Raw genomic sequence first — 14667 nt, 5'->3', positions numbered from 1 at the left:
ACAAATATGAAATATTAAAATGTCAAATAATTCGTGTTTTCAATGTCGAAGACTTTGGATGATACTGAGTTAGAGACTTGGCTACTTTAAGCTAACATGACATCTCCAACTCAATTCTTGCTCTTCAAGAGCCGCAGCAAGAAACTAAACGTAATGAGTACTGTCTGTAGACCTAGCAAAATCCAATCTGAACAGCAGAGCCACCCCCTATATGCAGAAAGAAGCTAGCTATCATTAGTTTTCGAACTCATTTACGTACGAGCAAAAATCTATGGTAAGTGGCTAAGGGGAGATAACTACGTTAAATTATTTGGATACAGACCACAATGCTTTCCCTTTGTTCAAATCTATTATAATTTGCTCAAAGTATTATAATTGCTGGGTTTATTTATCCACAAAGATTTTAATGTCAAAATCATCTTATACATCTATTGGAAATCCCTCTCTGGCCATCGCTGGATTAGCTTCTGATACTTGAGCCTTTGAGGGAGTGTGTCTATTCTTCTCGTTCAATCAAATCTAGCCCAAGTACAGCAACATGACAGCCTTCGTTTAATCTGGGGTCTTCCCTAAAACTTTGGACAGTGATTAAAAACGATGATAGTTTTGTTCGTCTCCAAACAGTATTGTTTACATTGTATCCGTGTTGATAGCCTCGTTTTTCTGCAATATTCTGCTATGCACTGGTTAATTGGGCATAATAAAATCGTGAGTCTGACGTAACGTTATGTAAACAGCTCTGTTTAAAGCGTAATGGTATTGTCACGCCGTTAACTATTGGTTGTTAATCGGACTATTTGGAAGAGAATTTTTCTTCCTTTACGTGGAATTAGCTCTAATCAAACGAAACACTGCGAGGAGTATGGATTTCCACAACTCAGGTATATAGTTTATTATATAGCATCTCAAAACAAACAGAAATATTACGTTGTAATAGTATTTGTGATCGAGCTGTTCGTTTCTCCCTGGCTATTAGTTACATGTACTTCCGCTTCATTTCCATAGGATTTCCGTTTAGAACAGGAAATGAAATGAAATGAAATGGGGTTTAACGTCCTACTGTTCTGCTCCTAACCTGGGCTAATGAAGACGGACATACGCCATACAGTGTGCAATGAGTGAAATTTTCCCCTGGTAGCGGCGCTACGGCCTACTCTTGTATCAAATTCCAACTGCCAAGAGATCTTTTACGTGCACGTCAGTGTGTACACAGGACCTCGGTTTTTCGCCCTATCCGAACGACTAGACAGCTGTTCTTGTCAGGCCCTCTTTCCTGCATCACTAACAAGGGGGAACCACGCCGGGAAATCTAAATGAACTTTCTCGACCAATGCAGGGATGATTAGTATGAATTTATGAACTGGGGTTTAACGTCCTACTGTTTTGCTCTGACTGGATTAATGAAGACGGGCATACGCCATACAGTGTGCTATGAGGGAAATTTTGCCCGGGCAGTGGCACTATGGCCAACTCTTATATCGAATTCCAACTGCCAAGAGATATTTTACGTGCACGCCAATATATACACGGGTCCTGGGTTTTTCGTCCCATCCGAAGGACTAGACAGAAGTTCTTGTAGAATAGTGTTTTGGATTATTGGGAGATGCCGGAACCGCGTTCGACTTTCCCCCCACACACCGGTATATTTTGAATAGGCCTTATAAAAGACATTTGACATCAACACTCGTTATTTATTAATTATTATTGTGAATGTTTCCTTGCCTAGAAGCACGTAATATATTTTATATCATCTAATGGTGTGATTAAAAAACGTTTAACAGTATATCAGGTTGATTAGATAGGCCTATATGTTCACAGGTAGATCTTTTGCTACGACATGCCACAGTCTACCAATTGCAATCGTTAAACATACATTATGCAAGAGCTAAATCTGCCTATTGCAGGTCTTTCTATAGGCCTGAAATGTTATCTAAATTATTAATTAGACATTAATTAACTAATCCAGACCATAATCAACTCTTGGAGCCATCGTTAGCATGCGATATTTAGTGGAATTTAATACCATTTATAACAGATAATAAGCTAGACTTTATTATTGTACATGACGTTCGAGGCTAGCCTAATATTGAATCGCTAATATCGCAATTCAGAGTGAAGCAATTTGACTAATATTTTCAGAATATTCTGTATTCATTATCTATTTTTTTAAAACTATTATAGTGAGAACTGTCAGCTATTCGTCTAATCTTACCTAATGCCCCTTTAACAATAGGCTAATTATTTTTCATATTTTTGGAGAAGTTTACAAATGGGAAGCTGAACTGACTGGCCTTTGCTTATATATTTATAAATATCCGTACCTTTAGCTTTGGCCGAGGTTCGTACAATCGGGGGGGGGGGTAGAATCTCACCATGGTTTATATTAGTAAGTGCAGGGGGGTGTATTACACACATACAATTACACAAGACGAATCCTTGGACACGACACGTTTATATTAGATATAGTGAACGGATCCGGGGGCTAGTCGTAATCGTCCTCTGCGCTGTACAGCCCAGGGCTGCAGTGATGCAAACGTGAATTAAAATGAAAAATGAACTAACGATACGCAAGAAAAATGGAAAAATTTCCCAAACGTTGCATCATACTAGTGTGAGTTATGATCGGCCATGTGCACATTACATATCTAGACTAATATATAATATATACAAACTGATACATCATAGGCCAATATATAATTATACACACTGATACATCATAGTCCAATAAATAATATATACAAACTGACACATCATAGTCCAATATATAATATAAACAAACTGATACATCATAGTCCAATATATAATATACACACCGATACATCATAGTCAATACATAATATATACACACTGATACATCATAGTCCAATATATAATATATACAAACTGATACATCATAGTCCAACATATAATATATACAAACTGATACATCATAGTCCAATATATAATATATACAAACTGATACATCATAGCCCAATATATAATATATACACACTGGCACATCATAGTCAATATTAATATACATATTATCACAGATGTGTACATATCACATATAACTTATATACACAACCAATAAAATCTATAATGGACAGTATTCAGACGTAACCAAAGGTACGTTCAATGAAATGAAATGAAGGTTTAGCGTCTACGCGACACAAACTAGGTCATTTCGGGACTAACACATGGTTCTATTTCATTTCAATAATTCGCTTGCGCGTAGAGGTCTTTAGCCGTGGGAGGAAACCGGAGGACCCGCGGAAAAAACCACGAGGTTGGACAGGTGACCCTACTACTTGTCACGTACAACCGTCGAATCGAAACCACTTCAGTTGGCTCGATGACAGACCTTATGAAAAGTAAATCGTATTAATTCATCAAAACATGTCATAAAAATATTTCACAGCAAACGAAGACCAAGTTAATACTATGTATATAAATATATTTTGAACAATTTAACATCTATATTATATATATATTTTCAACATTTAACAACAAACGTTAAACAACGTTTCGTTGACGAACGCATGTCGCCTACAAGAAGTCTCATACCTTGACAAACGGTGACGCCTTTTTAAGGGATGGGGCTACCTGGAAAATGCTTTCTGAAATTTTAATGCTATTGAATTGAAGAAGGCACAAGTTGTTAGGAAATGTAATAAACAAGGGAAAACTAACATTAAAAATAGAGAAAGAAAAGTCGTTGCCAGGGTAACACATTGGTTTTTTTTTTTAAAAAGTATGAAAAACGTAGGTACACCATATCTCTGGCACTAATAAAGACAAATGTCTCATTTTCGAACTGCTTATTCTTTAATGATAACTCCAAAACCGGACAGAGAGTTTTTCTCTATATTTTTTATAGTTTCTTGGGAAATGGTGTTGAAAACATTTGCCTCACCACAATATTTTGTCTTTGGAAAAATATTTTGATAACTTTTGAAATATTAATGATAATTCAAACTGCTTTCTGTTTGATTGTGTGGTAGATATTAGTTTATATATCCTGCAAATTTGGCGAAGATATCTTAGTTACAGAGATATAGTGTACCTACGTTTTTCATAATTTTTTCCCAAAAAATGTGTTACCCTGGCAACAACTTTTTTAAATGCTAGTTTTGCCTTGTTTATTACATTTCCTAACTAATTGTACTATTTTCAATTCAATAGCTTTAACATTTCAGAATAAAAATTTTCGGATAGCCTCCCCCCTTAAGCGTTAACTCAAATATTATAATAATTAGTTTATGGAATTAAATTAAATGGGGTTTAACGTCCTACTGTTCTGCTCCGACTGGGGTTATGAAGACGGGCATACGACATACAGTGTGTTGTGAGGTGAATTTCGCCCGGACAGCGGCACTACGACCTACTCTCATTTCAAATTCTGTCAAGGTATCTTTCACGTGCACGCCAATGTGTACATAGCCCTGCAGGAAACTTTTAGGGAAATCGAATTTCTAGGTTCTTAAGGTCTTGATAAAAAAAAAATAATCAATCAAGTCTCGTGAATAATATTTTGTTTCATATTTCAAACCAACGACATTTTGGTTTTTAAATTAGTTGGTTCCTGAAGAAGGGGGGTGTACAAACTTTAAAGGTTTCCAAAAGAGAATATTTACAGAGTTATGTGGCCTTAAGCACACACTAGTATCTATCAACAACCAAATATCGAGAGCAATGGGTTAGACTATTCCGCGATATCACTTTGATATCACCCACACGATTAGTCTTCAGTTATAAACAATGGCCAATAAACTGGGAATGAAGACCTTTTACATGTAGTAAAACACACAAACGAAGCGATATTGAAACATTTGTCTCTTTTAAATTTATCTCATTTTGCAAGGGACTGGTGGGGAAGAAGGGCGATTGTCACAAGAGAAGGCCTGATCTCTATATAAAGCCTACTCCTTGTTCACTGGACATACGAGTCATCATCATTTTAATATCCAGTCTTTTTCATCATATCACATCATCGTTTACCTAAAAAGCAAAATTCATACGTCACAGATTCACAAGTATTTCAGTGTTATGTAGGATTTAAGAGGAACAGGAATATTTAGGACTTCAGTTTTTACGGTCACGTGTTTACCGAACAATTTTCTGAAGAAATTTCTACTCTGGAGTAACAAAGACTGGGGTGTATTGTAGGCTTCAATCAGATACTGCCGGAAGGCTTCGTTGGATTCCAGTTCTTTTGGTATAACATCTGAATCTAACAGCCAGCTTTCCTTCGCCATATTGTATCCTGATTCAATAAGCATCCTCCCCAACTCAATCAAACATTTCTCACCGATCATATGCATTGGAGTTTTCGGCTCTGAATACAAGAACACGACTTCTTCAGCTTGGGCATGTTGATCAATTCCAACAGAAGCAACTTCTAAAGTAACATTACGTTTCAAGAGAATTTTTACTATTTCAAGCGATCCCGCGTGAACGGCGTTCCACAATGGCGTGGTACACACGCGATTCTGCACATCCGGGTCAGCACCGTGACGTATTAAACGTCTTACAGTGCTACAGTCGTCATTCAAGGCGGCGTAATGGAGAGCCGTGTCCAAATCTTTATCCTTGTTATTTAGGTCACAGTTTAACGGCAGCAGACGATCGATGATGTCAGGGTGTTTTCCATGAGCTGCCAGGGTCAGGGGCGTGTTCTTGTCTATCGTACGCACATCGGGAGGGGAACCATGTTCCAACAGTAAATTGACAGACGGTAGATATCCGTTCCATGCAGCGATATGTATGGCTGCATAACCCTGTTCATTAGCAAGGTTGACATCAGCACCATTCTCTAGCAGCAGCTCTAATACATCGCGCATGTCGTCTGATCCGCTGTATGTTGCTATTAGTAACGGAGTATAACTATCCCCAGCGGCTACGTTAGGGTTAGCACCGTTTTCCAGCAAAATTGACACAATATGGGACACTTCTGCAAATAGAAAAATAAACATATAAAATAAAGATAGGTTGCCAGGCACCGAAACATACGCCCACAGCAGCTAAATCGTCCGGGCAGTCAACAAGAGTTGTCGCATATTTTTACTTTTGTCGGTAATGAAACATTTATAATACATTAAAATCAGATTAAGAGTAACAACTTATTCAGTAATTATCAGAAAACCATTAAAATTTGTTTAGATTTTATAAAGTTCTGCCCCATGCTAACGTTTAGTATACGAAACTTTTAACATCATGGATTTAGCTGTTCAAGTCATAAAAATTCATTGAAAATCAATATAATTCTTCGTCTCAAGACGGATGATAACTTTAACGTCACAAGATTCTTTAAAGTGATCAAAGGCCATAACTTTGGTAGTAATAATTGGAAATCAATAGGATTCTTCGTCTTATGACCTCAAACACTGTGTATAAATTTAAAGTCAATCGGATATTAACTTTAGACAGGCGACTTACTCCTTGTCACGTACAATCGGAAAATCGAAACCACGCCAGGTGACCCACATTCGCTTGCGCGTAGGGGTCTTTAGCAGTGGGAGCGAATCGGAGGGCCCGGAGAAAACCCACGAGGTTGTCACGTACAACCGGGAAATCGAAACCACGCCAGTTGACTCAATGACAGTCCTTATGATAGAGCGCGCACGTGCTAACCATTCGGCCATCTCCCCCTACCAATGGTAGATAAAGACATGTTATCATGGACTCTAATAAGACCTCTAACGTTACCAATGGTAGAAAAAGACATGTTGTTATGGACTCTAGTAAGACCTCTACCGTTACCAATGGTAGAAAAAGACATGTTGTTATGGACTCTAGTAAGACCTCTACCGTTACCAATGGTAGAAAAAGACATGTTGTTATGGACTCTAGTAAGACCTCTAACGTTACGAATGGTAGAAAAAGACATGTTGTTATGGACTCTAGTAAGACCTCTAACGTTACCAATGGTAGAAAAAGACATGTTGTTATGGACTCTAGTAAGACCTCTACCGTTACCAATGGTAGAAAAAGACATGTTGTCATGGACTCTAGTAAGACCTCTACCGTTACCAATGGTAGAAAAAGACATGTTGTCATGGACTCTAGTAAGACCTCTACCGTTACCAATGGTAGAAAAAGACATGTTGTCATGGACTCTAGTAAGACCTCTACCGTTACCAATGGTAGAAAAAGACATGTTGTTATGGACTCTAGTAAGACCTCTACCGTTACCAATGGTAGAAAAAGACATGTTGTGATGGACTCTAGTAAGACCTCTACCGTTACCAATGGTAGAAAAAGACATGTTGTCATGGACTCTAGTAAGACCTCTACCGTTACCAATGGTAGAAAAAGACATGTTGTCATGGACTCTAGTAAGACCTCTACCGTTACCAATGGTAGAAAAAGACATGTTGTTATGGACTCTAGTAAGACCTCTACCGTTACCAATGGTAGCTAGTTACCCTAGAGAAAGGTCAAGATGCTAATAATAGAACATACAGTCATGCTGTTTTGAACTTACCATTATGTACAGCAAAATGTAGCGGTGTTTCCCCTCTATTGTCAGTTTTATTAATATCAGCACCAAGTTCTAGCAACTGCCTTAATAATTTATCATCTTCTTCCAGCACTGCGTGAATCAGTGGAGTGAATCCGGTGCAGTCCACGTGATTAGGATCAGCTCCTCGTGCTATTAGCAAGGGAAGCAATTCTTTTCGTCTCACCCTTACAGCAATGGTTAGGACCGTTTCTTTTCGAAAGTTGATAGCGTTGACGTCAAGTTTGGGATTATCCAACAATATCTGGACGATTTCTTTCTTTCTCGTTAAAATGGCTTCCATCAATGGCGTGTTACGTTCATACCGCGAGGTAACGTTAATATCGGCGCCATTTTGTATCATATATTTTAGAAGTTCTGTACCGTTAATCACCACAGACAAGAATAAAGGCGTGTAACAAGACACCGTTGTTGCTTCATTTAAAGATAGACCGCAATGTACCCAATACTCTACAACTGGGATGTTTCGTACCACTGCAGCGACATGAATTAATTTTTTCTGGCATTTCTTCTTTTCGAAATGTTGACCATTGGAATGACATCTGCAGAGACCTGTTTCCATCCAGGAATATACCATTTTGTAGCGGTCTGTCTCCATATCATGGTTGTGACCCGGATGCATTTCAAATAGGGTTATACACATGCATCGCCATCTACATTCTGTTATAAAATAAATTAAAAATAATATAAATCTAAAGGAACTGTTCAGCCAACACCAAAAGGATCGGCCGTAAACATACATTATCCAAGAGCTAAATCTGTCAATTGCAGGTCTTTCTTTAGGCCTGAAATGTTATCTAAATTATTAATTATACAATAATCAACTTATCCAGACCATAATCAACTCTCGATGTCATCGCTAGCCTGCGATATTTACTGGATAAAACGCTCATTGATAATTAAATCAAGAAATGGATAATTGAGACTATGTTTTTTATCTTATCGACTCAGTAATGATGATCGAGGCTAGGCCCAAAATTCAATCGCTAAATTCTCGGTTCAGAGTGAATCAATTTGATTGAAATTTTCAGCAAATTACTTTTACATCATCTTGTTTTTAACTAATATAATGAGAACTGTCAGCTCTTTATCTAATCTCCCATAATGTATCTTTAAGGTTTTGTTTTTGAAATATTTGGGAATGAAAACGGTTCAAAGCAAACTTTGAAAATTCATCTATTGCCCTTCCAGTCTCTAATAATTGCCACTTTCCAGATATGACGTATATTACGGTAACGACAGATCCATCTATTTAATTACATGGACCACCATGTGTATTCAAATCGAGCATTGCATGGCGTATTCCGACTAATTATTAAAATAAAATACCCTTGAATTCAATCTTATGCTTGCGCGTAAGGGTCTTTAGCAGTGGGGGGAAACCGGAAGACCCAAAGAAATCTCATGAGGTTGGACAGGCGACCAAAGTCCTTATCACGTACAAGTGGGGAATCAACACCACGCCATTTGACTCAAAGACAAACGTTATGACCCCAACGCGCACGCGTTAACGATTCGCCTCCCTCCCCCCGCCCGATATCCCTTTGACTGTGCTTACCCAAGAGGTTTGACAGGCAACACTTAACTCCTTGTCACGTACATGTGGGGGAACAAAACCACGCTACTTGGCTCAATGACAGACATTATGACAGACAAGTATATCTCTATGTTATAGGTATATCAAGTATATCTCTATATTATAGACTTACCAACTGTTATAGGTATATCAAGTATATCTCTGTGTTATATAGACTTACCAACTGTTATAGGTATATCAAGTATATCTCTATGTTATATAGACTTACCAACTGTTCTAGGTATATCAAGTATATCTCTATGTTATATAGACTTACCAACTGTTCTAGGTATATCAAGTATATCTCTATGTTATATAGACTTACCAACTGTTATAGGTATATCAAGTATATCTCTATGTTATATAGACTTACCAACTGTTCTAGGTATATCAAGTATATCTCTATGTTATAGGTTTATCAAGTATATCTCTATGTTATGGGTTTATCAAGTATATCTCTATGTTATAGGTATATCAAGTATATCTCTATGTTATAGGTATATCAAGTATATCTCTATGTTATATGGACTTACCAACTGTTATAGGTATATCAAGTATATCTCTATGTTATAGGTATATCAAGTATATCTCTATGTTATAGGTTTATCAAGTATATCTCTATGTTATATAGACTTACCAACTGTTCTAGGTATATCAAGTATATCTCTATGTTATAGGTTTATCAAGTATATCTCTATGTTATAGGTTTATCAAGTATATCTCTATGTTATAGGTATATCAAGTATATCTCTATGTTATAGGTATATCAAGTATATCTCTATGTTATATGGACTTACCAACTGTTATAGGTATATCAAGTATATCTCTATGTTATAGGTATATCAAGTATATTTCTATGTTATAGGTTTATCAAGTATATCTCTATGTTATATAGACTTACCAATTGTTATAGGTATATCAAGTATATCTCTATGTTATAGGTATATCAAGTATATCTCTATGTTATAGGTTTATCAAGTATATCTCTATGTTATAGGTTTATCAAATATATCTCTATGTTATAGGTATATCAAGTATATCTCTATGTTATAGACTTACCAACTGTTATAGGTATATCAAGTATATCTCTATGTTATAGACTTACCAACTGTTATAGGTATATCAAGTATATCTCTGTGTTTATTTAAAATCTCTAGTTGATTATCTGGTTGATTAACTATAACTTTATATAATTCTATCAGCTTTCTTCTAGTCTCAAGGTCAGGATCGCCTGAAACATGAAATTAGAGCATACAATAAAACGCAAAGCGGTATCGCAGTACTGATCAAAACTGTCTGACATAGTTGAAAATATGGAAGCAAATTAATATAAGTCAATCAGATTAAAATACACATCTGTATTTCGTTTCGTTTTTTATACTTTCAATGGCCTACACATCATGAAGATCTTACCAGTTGTAGTGGGAGGTCGCGTCAGGAGCCGCAGGAGCGGCTTTAGACCTATGACGTCAGACATTTCATTAACCAATCAGAGTTGATGTTTCAATTAGGATACCCACAGTTCCGTGCATCGCACACCAAAAACTCGCTGCAACAGACCATATTATGGCTAATCCTTCACTTCAACCAGAACGCGGATTATATAACAACTCTTTCAGAGCCTAGTGTAGTCAAGACAAGTCAAACGAAATTTTAAACTATATAAAAAACGAAATGAAATACGATCTGTATTCTAATCAAATTAATATAAGCCAGCTTGGCTTATTTCCGTATCCTATTCTTTATGACTTTACATTGTACAAGAGAGAGAGAGAGAGAAATGGGGTTTAACGTCCACTCGACACAAACTAGGTCATTTCGGGACTAACATATGGTTTAACTTTATTTCAACAATTCGCTTGCGCGCAGGGGTCTTTAGCAGTGGGAGGAAACCGGAGGACCCGGAGAAAACCCACGAGGTTGGACAGGCGACCCTACTCCTTGTCACGTACAACCGGGGATTCGAAACCACGCCAGTCGACTCAATGACAGACTTTATGATACAGCGCGCGCACGCTAACCATTCAGCCATCCAACCCCCCTACATTGTACAATATTTCGAAATAAAAACTGTTTACATCAAATATGATCTGTACTGTAATGAGATTCTTGTCTTGTTACAGCAGTTAATTCGTCCGTTCAGTCAATAAAGGTTGTCGCAATCGGATGATAACATAAACGATTTGGCGTCATTAAATTTTTTTCATAGTCATCAATTATATTATATCTGCATTTAATTATTGGAAATCGTTGATTAAAATTAAATAGGATTTCCTTCTCAGGAATATCAAACACAATGAAGAAACCGCGGCAGACCGGGGTTATGGCAATAGATAACCAGAATTTTAATATTGATGTCTCAAAATTACAACAACACTCCCAACAGTGAGACTGAAGTCCGAAAATAAATAGATTACACCAATTATGTAATTGCATATTTATCTTCTTCAAAATTATTGAGCACTCGAACTGATTATCTATGAGATGAAATGGGGTTTATCGTCCTACTATTTTGCTCCGAACTGGGCTAATGAAGACGGGCATACGCCATACGGTGTGCTATGAGGGAAATTTTGCCCGGACAGCGGCACTACGGCCTACTCTTATATCGAATTCCAACTGTCAAGGGATATTTTACGTGCACGTCCATTTGTACACGGGAACTCGGTTTTTCGTCTCATCCGAAGGACTAGACAGCTGTCCTTGTCAGGCCCTCCGTTCTGCACCACTGGCAAGGGAAAACCACGTCGAAAAATCGGGATGAACTTTCTCGGCGCCCAATGCAGACATCGAACACCCGACCTCTAGGCTAGCGAGTATTTTGTTTGTATTTACTTGCCATGTGTATATTGTTTGTATGTAATTATAGTGTTTACATGTATGTATGTATGTATTGTTTGTATGTAACTATAAGAGTAGGCGATAGTGCCGCTGTCCGGGCAAAATTTCCCTCATAGCACACTGTATGGCGTATGCCCATCTTCATTAGCCCAGTATAGGAGCAGAACAGTAGGACGTTAAACCCCATTTCATTTCATTTCATTTACAAACAAAATATATAAATGAAATGAAATGGGGTTTAACGCCCTACGTTCTCCTTATTAATTTACTAGTATTTACTAAGAAAGGAAAATAAGTACTTACCATCATCCATTATAATATCTTCGTTATCCATTTTACACCTAAAATTTAAAAAAAAAAGCCAACAGTGAGGCTGATGTCCTCCGCCGAAATCCCAAAATAAATAGATGACACATTTTTTAATTGCAGGTTTATCCTTTTCAAAAGTATCAAGCAATGAAACTATACACTATGTTTCATCACTCTCTATCAGATAGAATCAAAGTCAAAAAAATTGCTTGGCTCTGCCCAGCTTCAGCGGGAAATGTTAATTCACCTAATGAACATATACATCAAGTTTAAACATTCTACCTCAATTAAAAGCAGATTTGTTATGTGCAAAAGTCTTGACCAATCAAATTGCTTATAGCTCCTTAGCCTAACCAGAAAATTCCCATCAAACTTAGTCAAGGTAATGATATAATGAATCTATACTCGGAGTTTCATAGCTTAATTATAACCAAAGTTATTGTGCCCAAAAGCATCAAACAACCAAATTGCTTATCTCTGCTTACCGTAAGCAGACAATGTTCTTTGTCGATCTCTGCCAAGGCGTTCACCTAATGAACGCCTACACCAAGTTTGAACATTCCGCCTCAATTAGAAGGGGAGTTATTGTGTCCCAAAGTCTCGACCAACCAAATTGCTTATCGCTCTGCTCACTCTGAGCAGAAAATGTTCATTATCGAACTTAGGCAAGGTATTGATGCAATGAAACTACACACAACGTTTCATCACTCTCATTTAATTAGAACTACAGCTATCGTGTTCCAAAGCATCAACTAATCAAATTGCTTATATCTGCTTACCCTAAGCAGAAAATGTTCATCTTCGAACTCCATCAAGGCATCGACCTAATAAACACCTACACCAAGTTTGAACATTTTAGCTCAATTAGAAAGAGAGTTGTTGTGTCCCAAAGTCTCGACCAATTAAATTGATTATCGCTTATGCTTACCCTGAGATGAAAATGTTCATTATCGAACTTAGTCAAGGTATTGATGTAATGAAACTATACACCAAGTTTCACCACTCTCACTTAATTAGAACTAAAGTTATCGTGTCCCAAAGCATCAACCAATCAAAATGCTTATCTCTGCTTACCCTAAGCAGAAAATGCTCATCTTCGGACTCCATCAAGGCATCGACCTAATGAACACCTACACCAAATTTGAACATTCTAGCTCAATTAGCAGGAGAGTTGTTGTGTCCCAAAACGTGTGACGGACAGACAGATAGACGGACGGGCGGGCCGACAGACGGACGTACCCTATTTTAATAGTCCCCTGGTGGACAATAAATATCTATCTAATTTATACCACATTTAAACAAATGTAATGCAATTAAAAAAATATTAAGCACATCAGTTATTCGTTTCCGCCACTTTTCTGAACCCAAATTTGTCTTCGCTAAAGGTTATTATAACCTCGATCAACTAGCGAGTTATGGTCTGCGTAATATTTCACAGAGCTGTAACACTCGTTTATCGACTGGAAAGGTTCAGCATTTAAATCCACACACGTGAATTAATACACTCCATAAAACATAAACTTGTTTCAGCATTCAATGTTATGGTTAAAATAAACAAACACCTCTTCGTTGTTGCATATTCCTTCGATTCCTTGACTATTTCACCACCGAGTAGAAATCAAAATTTTAAAAAAAATGCCTCTGATTCTGTTTAATATCTAGAGCATATTCGAGAATATGAAATAAAACTACTTGCTCCCGTAACAACAGGCTTGAACCTCAACTCTTCGTTGAGTTTAAATACAGATTTTAAATTTGTAAATACAGCAAAATACCTTACCTCAAAAGCTTGTTTACACTCGCCAGGGGTTTTCTGTTAAGTCTCGGTTATCAAAACACAATGCACCGCACGTATAAATTTAGTCGCTAGATATAAAACGAAACGAAGGAATGTCAGTGGTTTGAAATTAAGATGATATAAATGTACTGGGAAGAACTGGGGTTAATATTCTAAAGAAAAAAAATAAAGGAAACGTATTAAAGAAAAGTAATCATTATAAACGAAAAAAATATATATATCTGCTATCTATAAGTAGCAATAACAAAGAGCTTTAATTGATCAAAGCGGAGGGGGTGGGGTGAATGGCCGAATTTTTAGCGCGTGCGCGTTGCATTATAAGGTCTGTCATTGAGTCAACTGGCGTGTTGTACGGTTGTACGTGACAAGCAGTAGGGTCGCCTGTCTAACCTCGTGGGTTTTCTCCGGGTCCGCGGATGTCCCCCCATTGCTAGACACCTACGCGCAATCGAATTATTGAAATAAAATTGAACCATATTTTGGTGTCGAAATGAAATAGTTTGTGTCGAGTGGACGTTACCCCCCCCCCCTCTCTCTCTCTCTCTCTATCTCTCTCTCTCTCTCTCTCTCGTGTCGCTATCTAATGTAAATATTTATTGAATAAACAGTGTAAGGGCTAAAACTAATCTCAATTTGGACTAG

General features: G+C 37.2%; 1 protein-coding gene across 1 annotated transcript; it reads right to left on the bottom strand.

Annotated features, from left to right (window-relative positions):
- Positions 1 to 1687: 1687 nt before the first annotated feature.
- LOC126822360 (ankyrin-1) lies at positions 1688 to 14086 on the bottom strand. Its single transcript, XM_050551224.2, has 5 exons — positions 14008 to 14086; positions 12222 to 12259; positions 10183 to 10308; positions 7466 to 8161; positions 1688 to 5932 (listed from the first exon to the last, which is right to left on the bottom strand). The coding sequence occupies exons 2-5, from the start codon at positions 12250 to 12252 to the stop codon at positions 5010 to 5012; spliced, it is 1776 nt and encodes a 591-aa protein (XP_050407181.1). The 5' UTR covers positions 12253 to 12259; positions 14008 to 14086; the 3' UTR covers positions 1688 to 5009.
- Between the last annotated feature and the right edge of the window lie 581 nt (positions 14087 to 14667).

This window comes from Patella vulgata, chromosome 5 (assembly GCF_932274485.2).
Source record: "Patella vulgata chromosome 5, xgPatVulg1.2, whole genome shotgun sequence".
NCBI lineage: Eukaryota > Metazoa > Mollusca > Gastropoda > Patellidae > Patella > Patella vulgata.
This window is presented reverse-complemented; position numbering and strand designations above follow the sequence as displayed.

Bases quoted from the DNA above. Each gene is read 5' to 3' on its own strand.
- LOC126822360 (XM_050551224.2), bottom strand. From the start codon at position 12,252: ATGGATAACGAAGATATTATAATGGATGATG. The intron at 10,309-12,221 runs GTAAGTACTTAT...TTCATGTTTCAG, and splicing joins AGATATTATAATGGATGATG to GCGATCCTGACCTTGAGACT. The intron at 5,933-7,465 runs GTAAGTTCAAAA...TTCTATTTGCAG, and splicing joins ACATTTTGCTGTACATAATG to AAGTGTCCCATATTGTGTCA.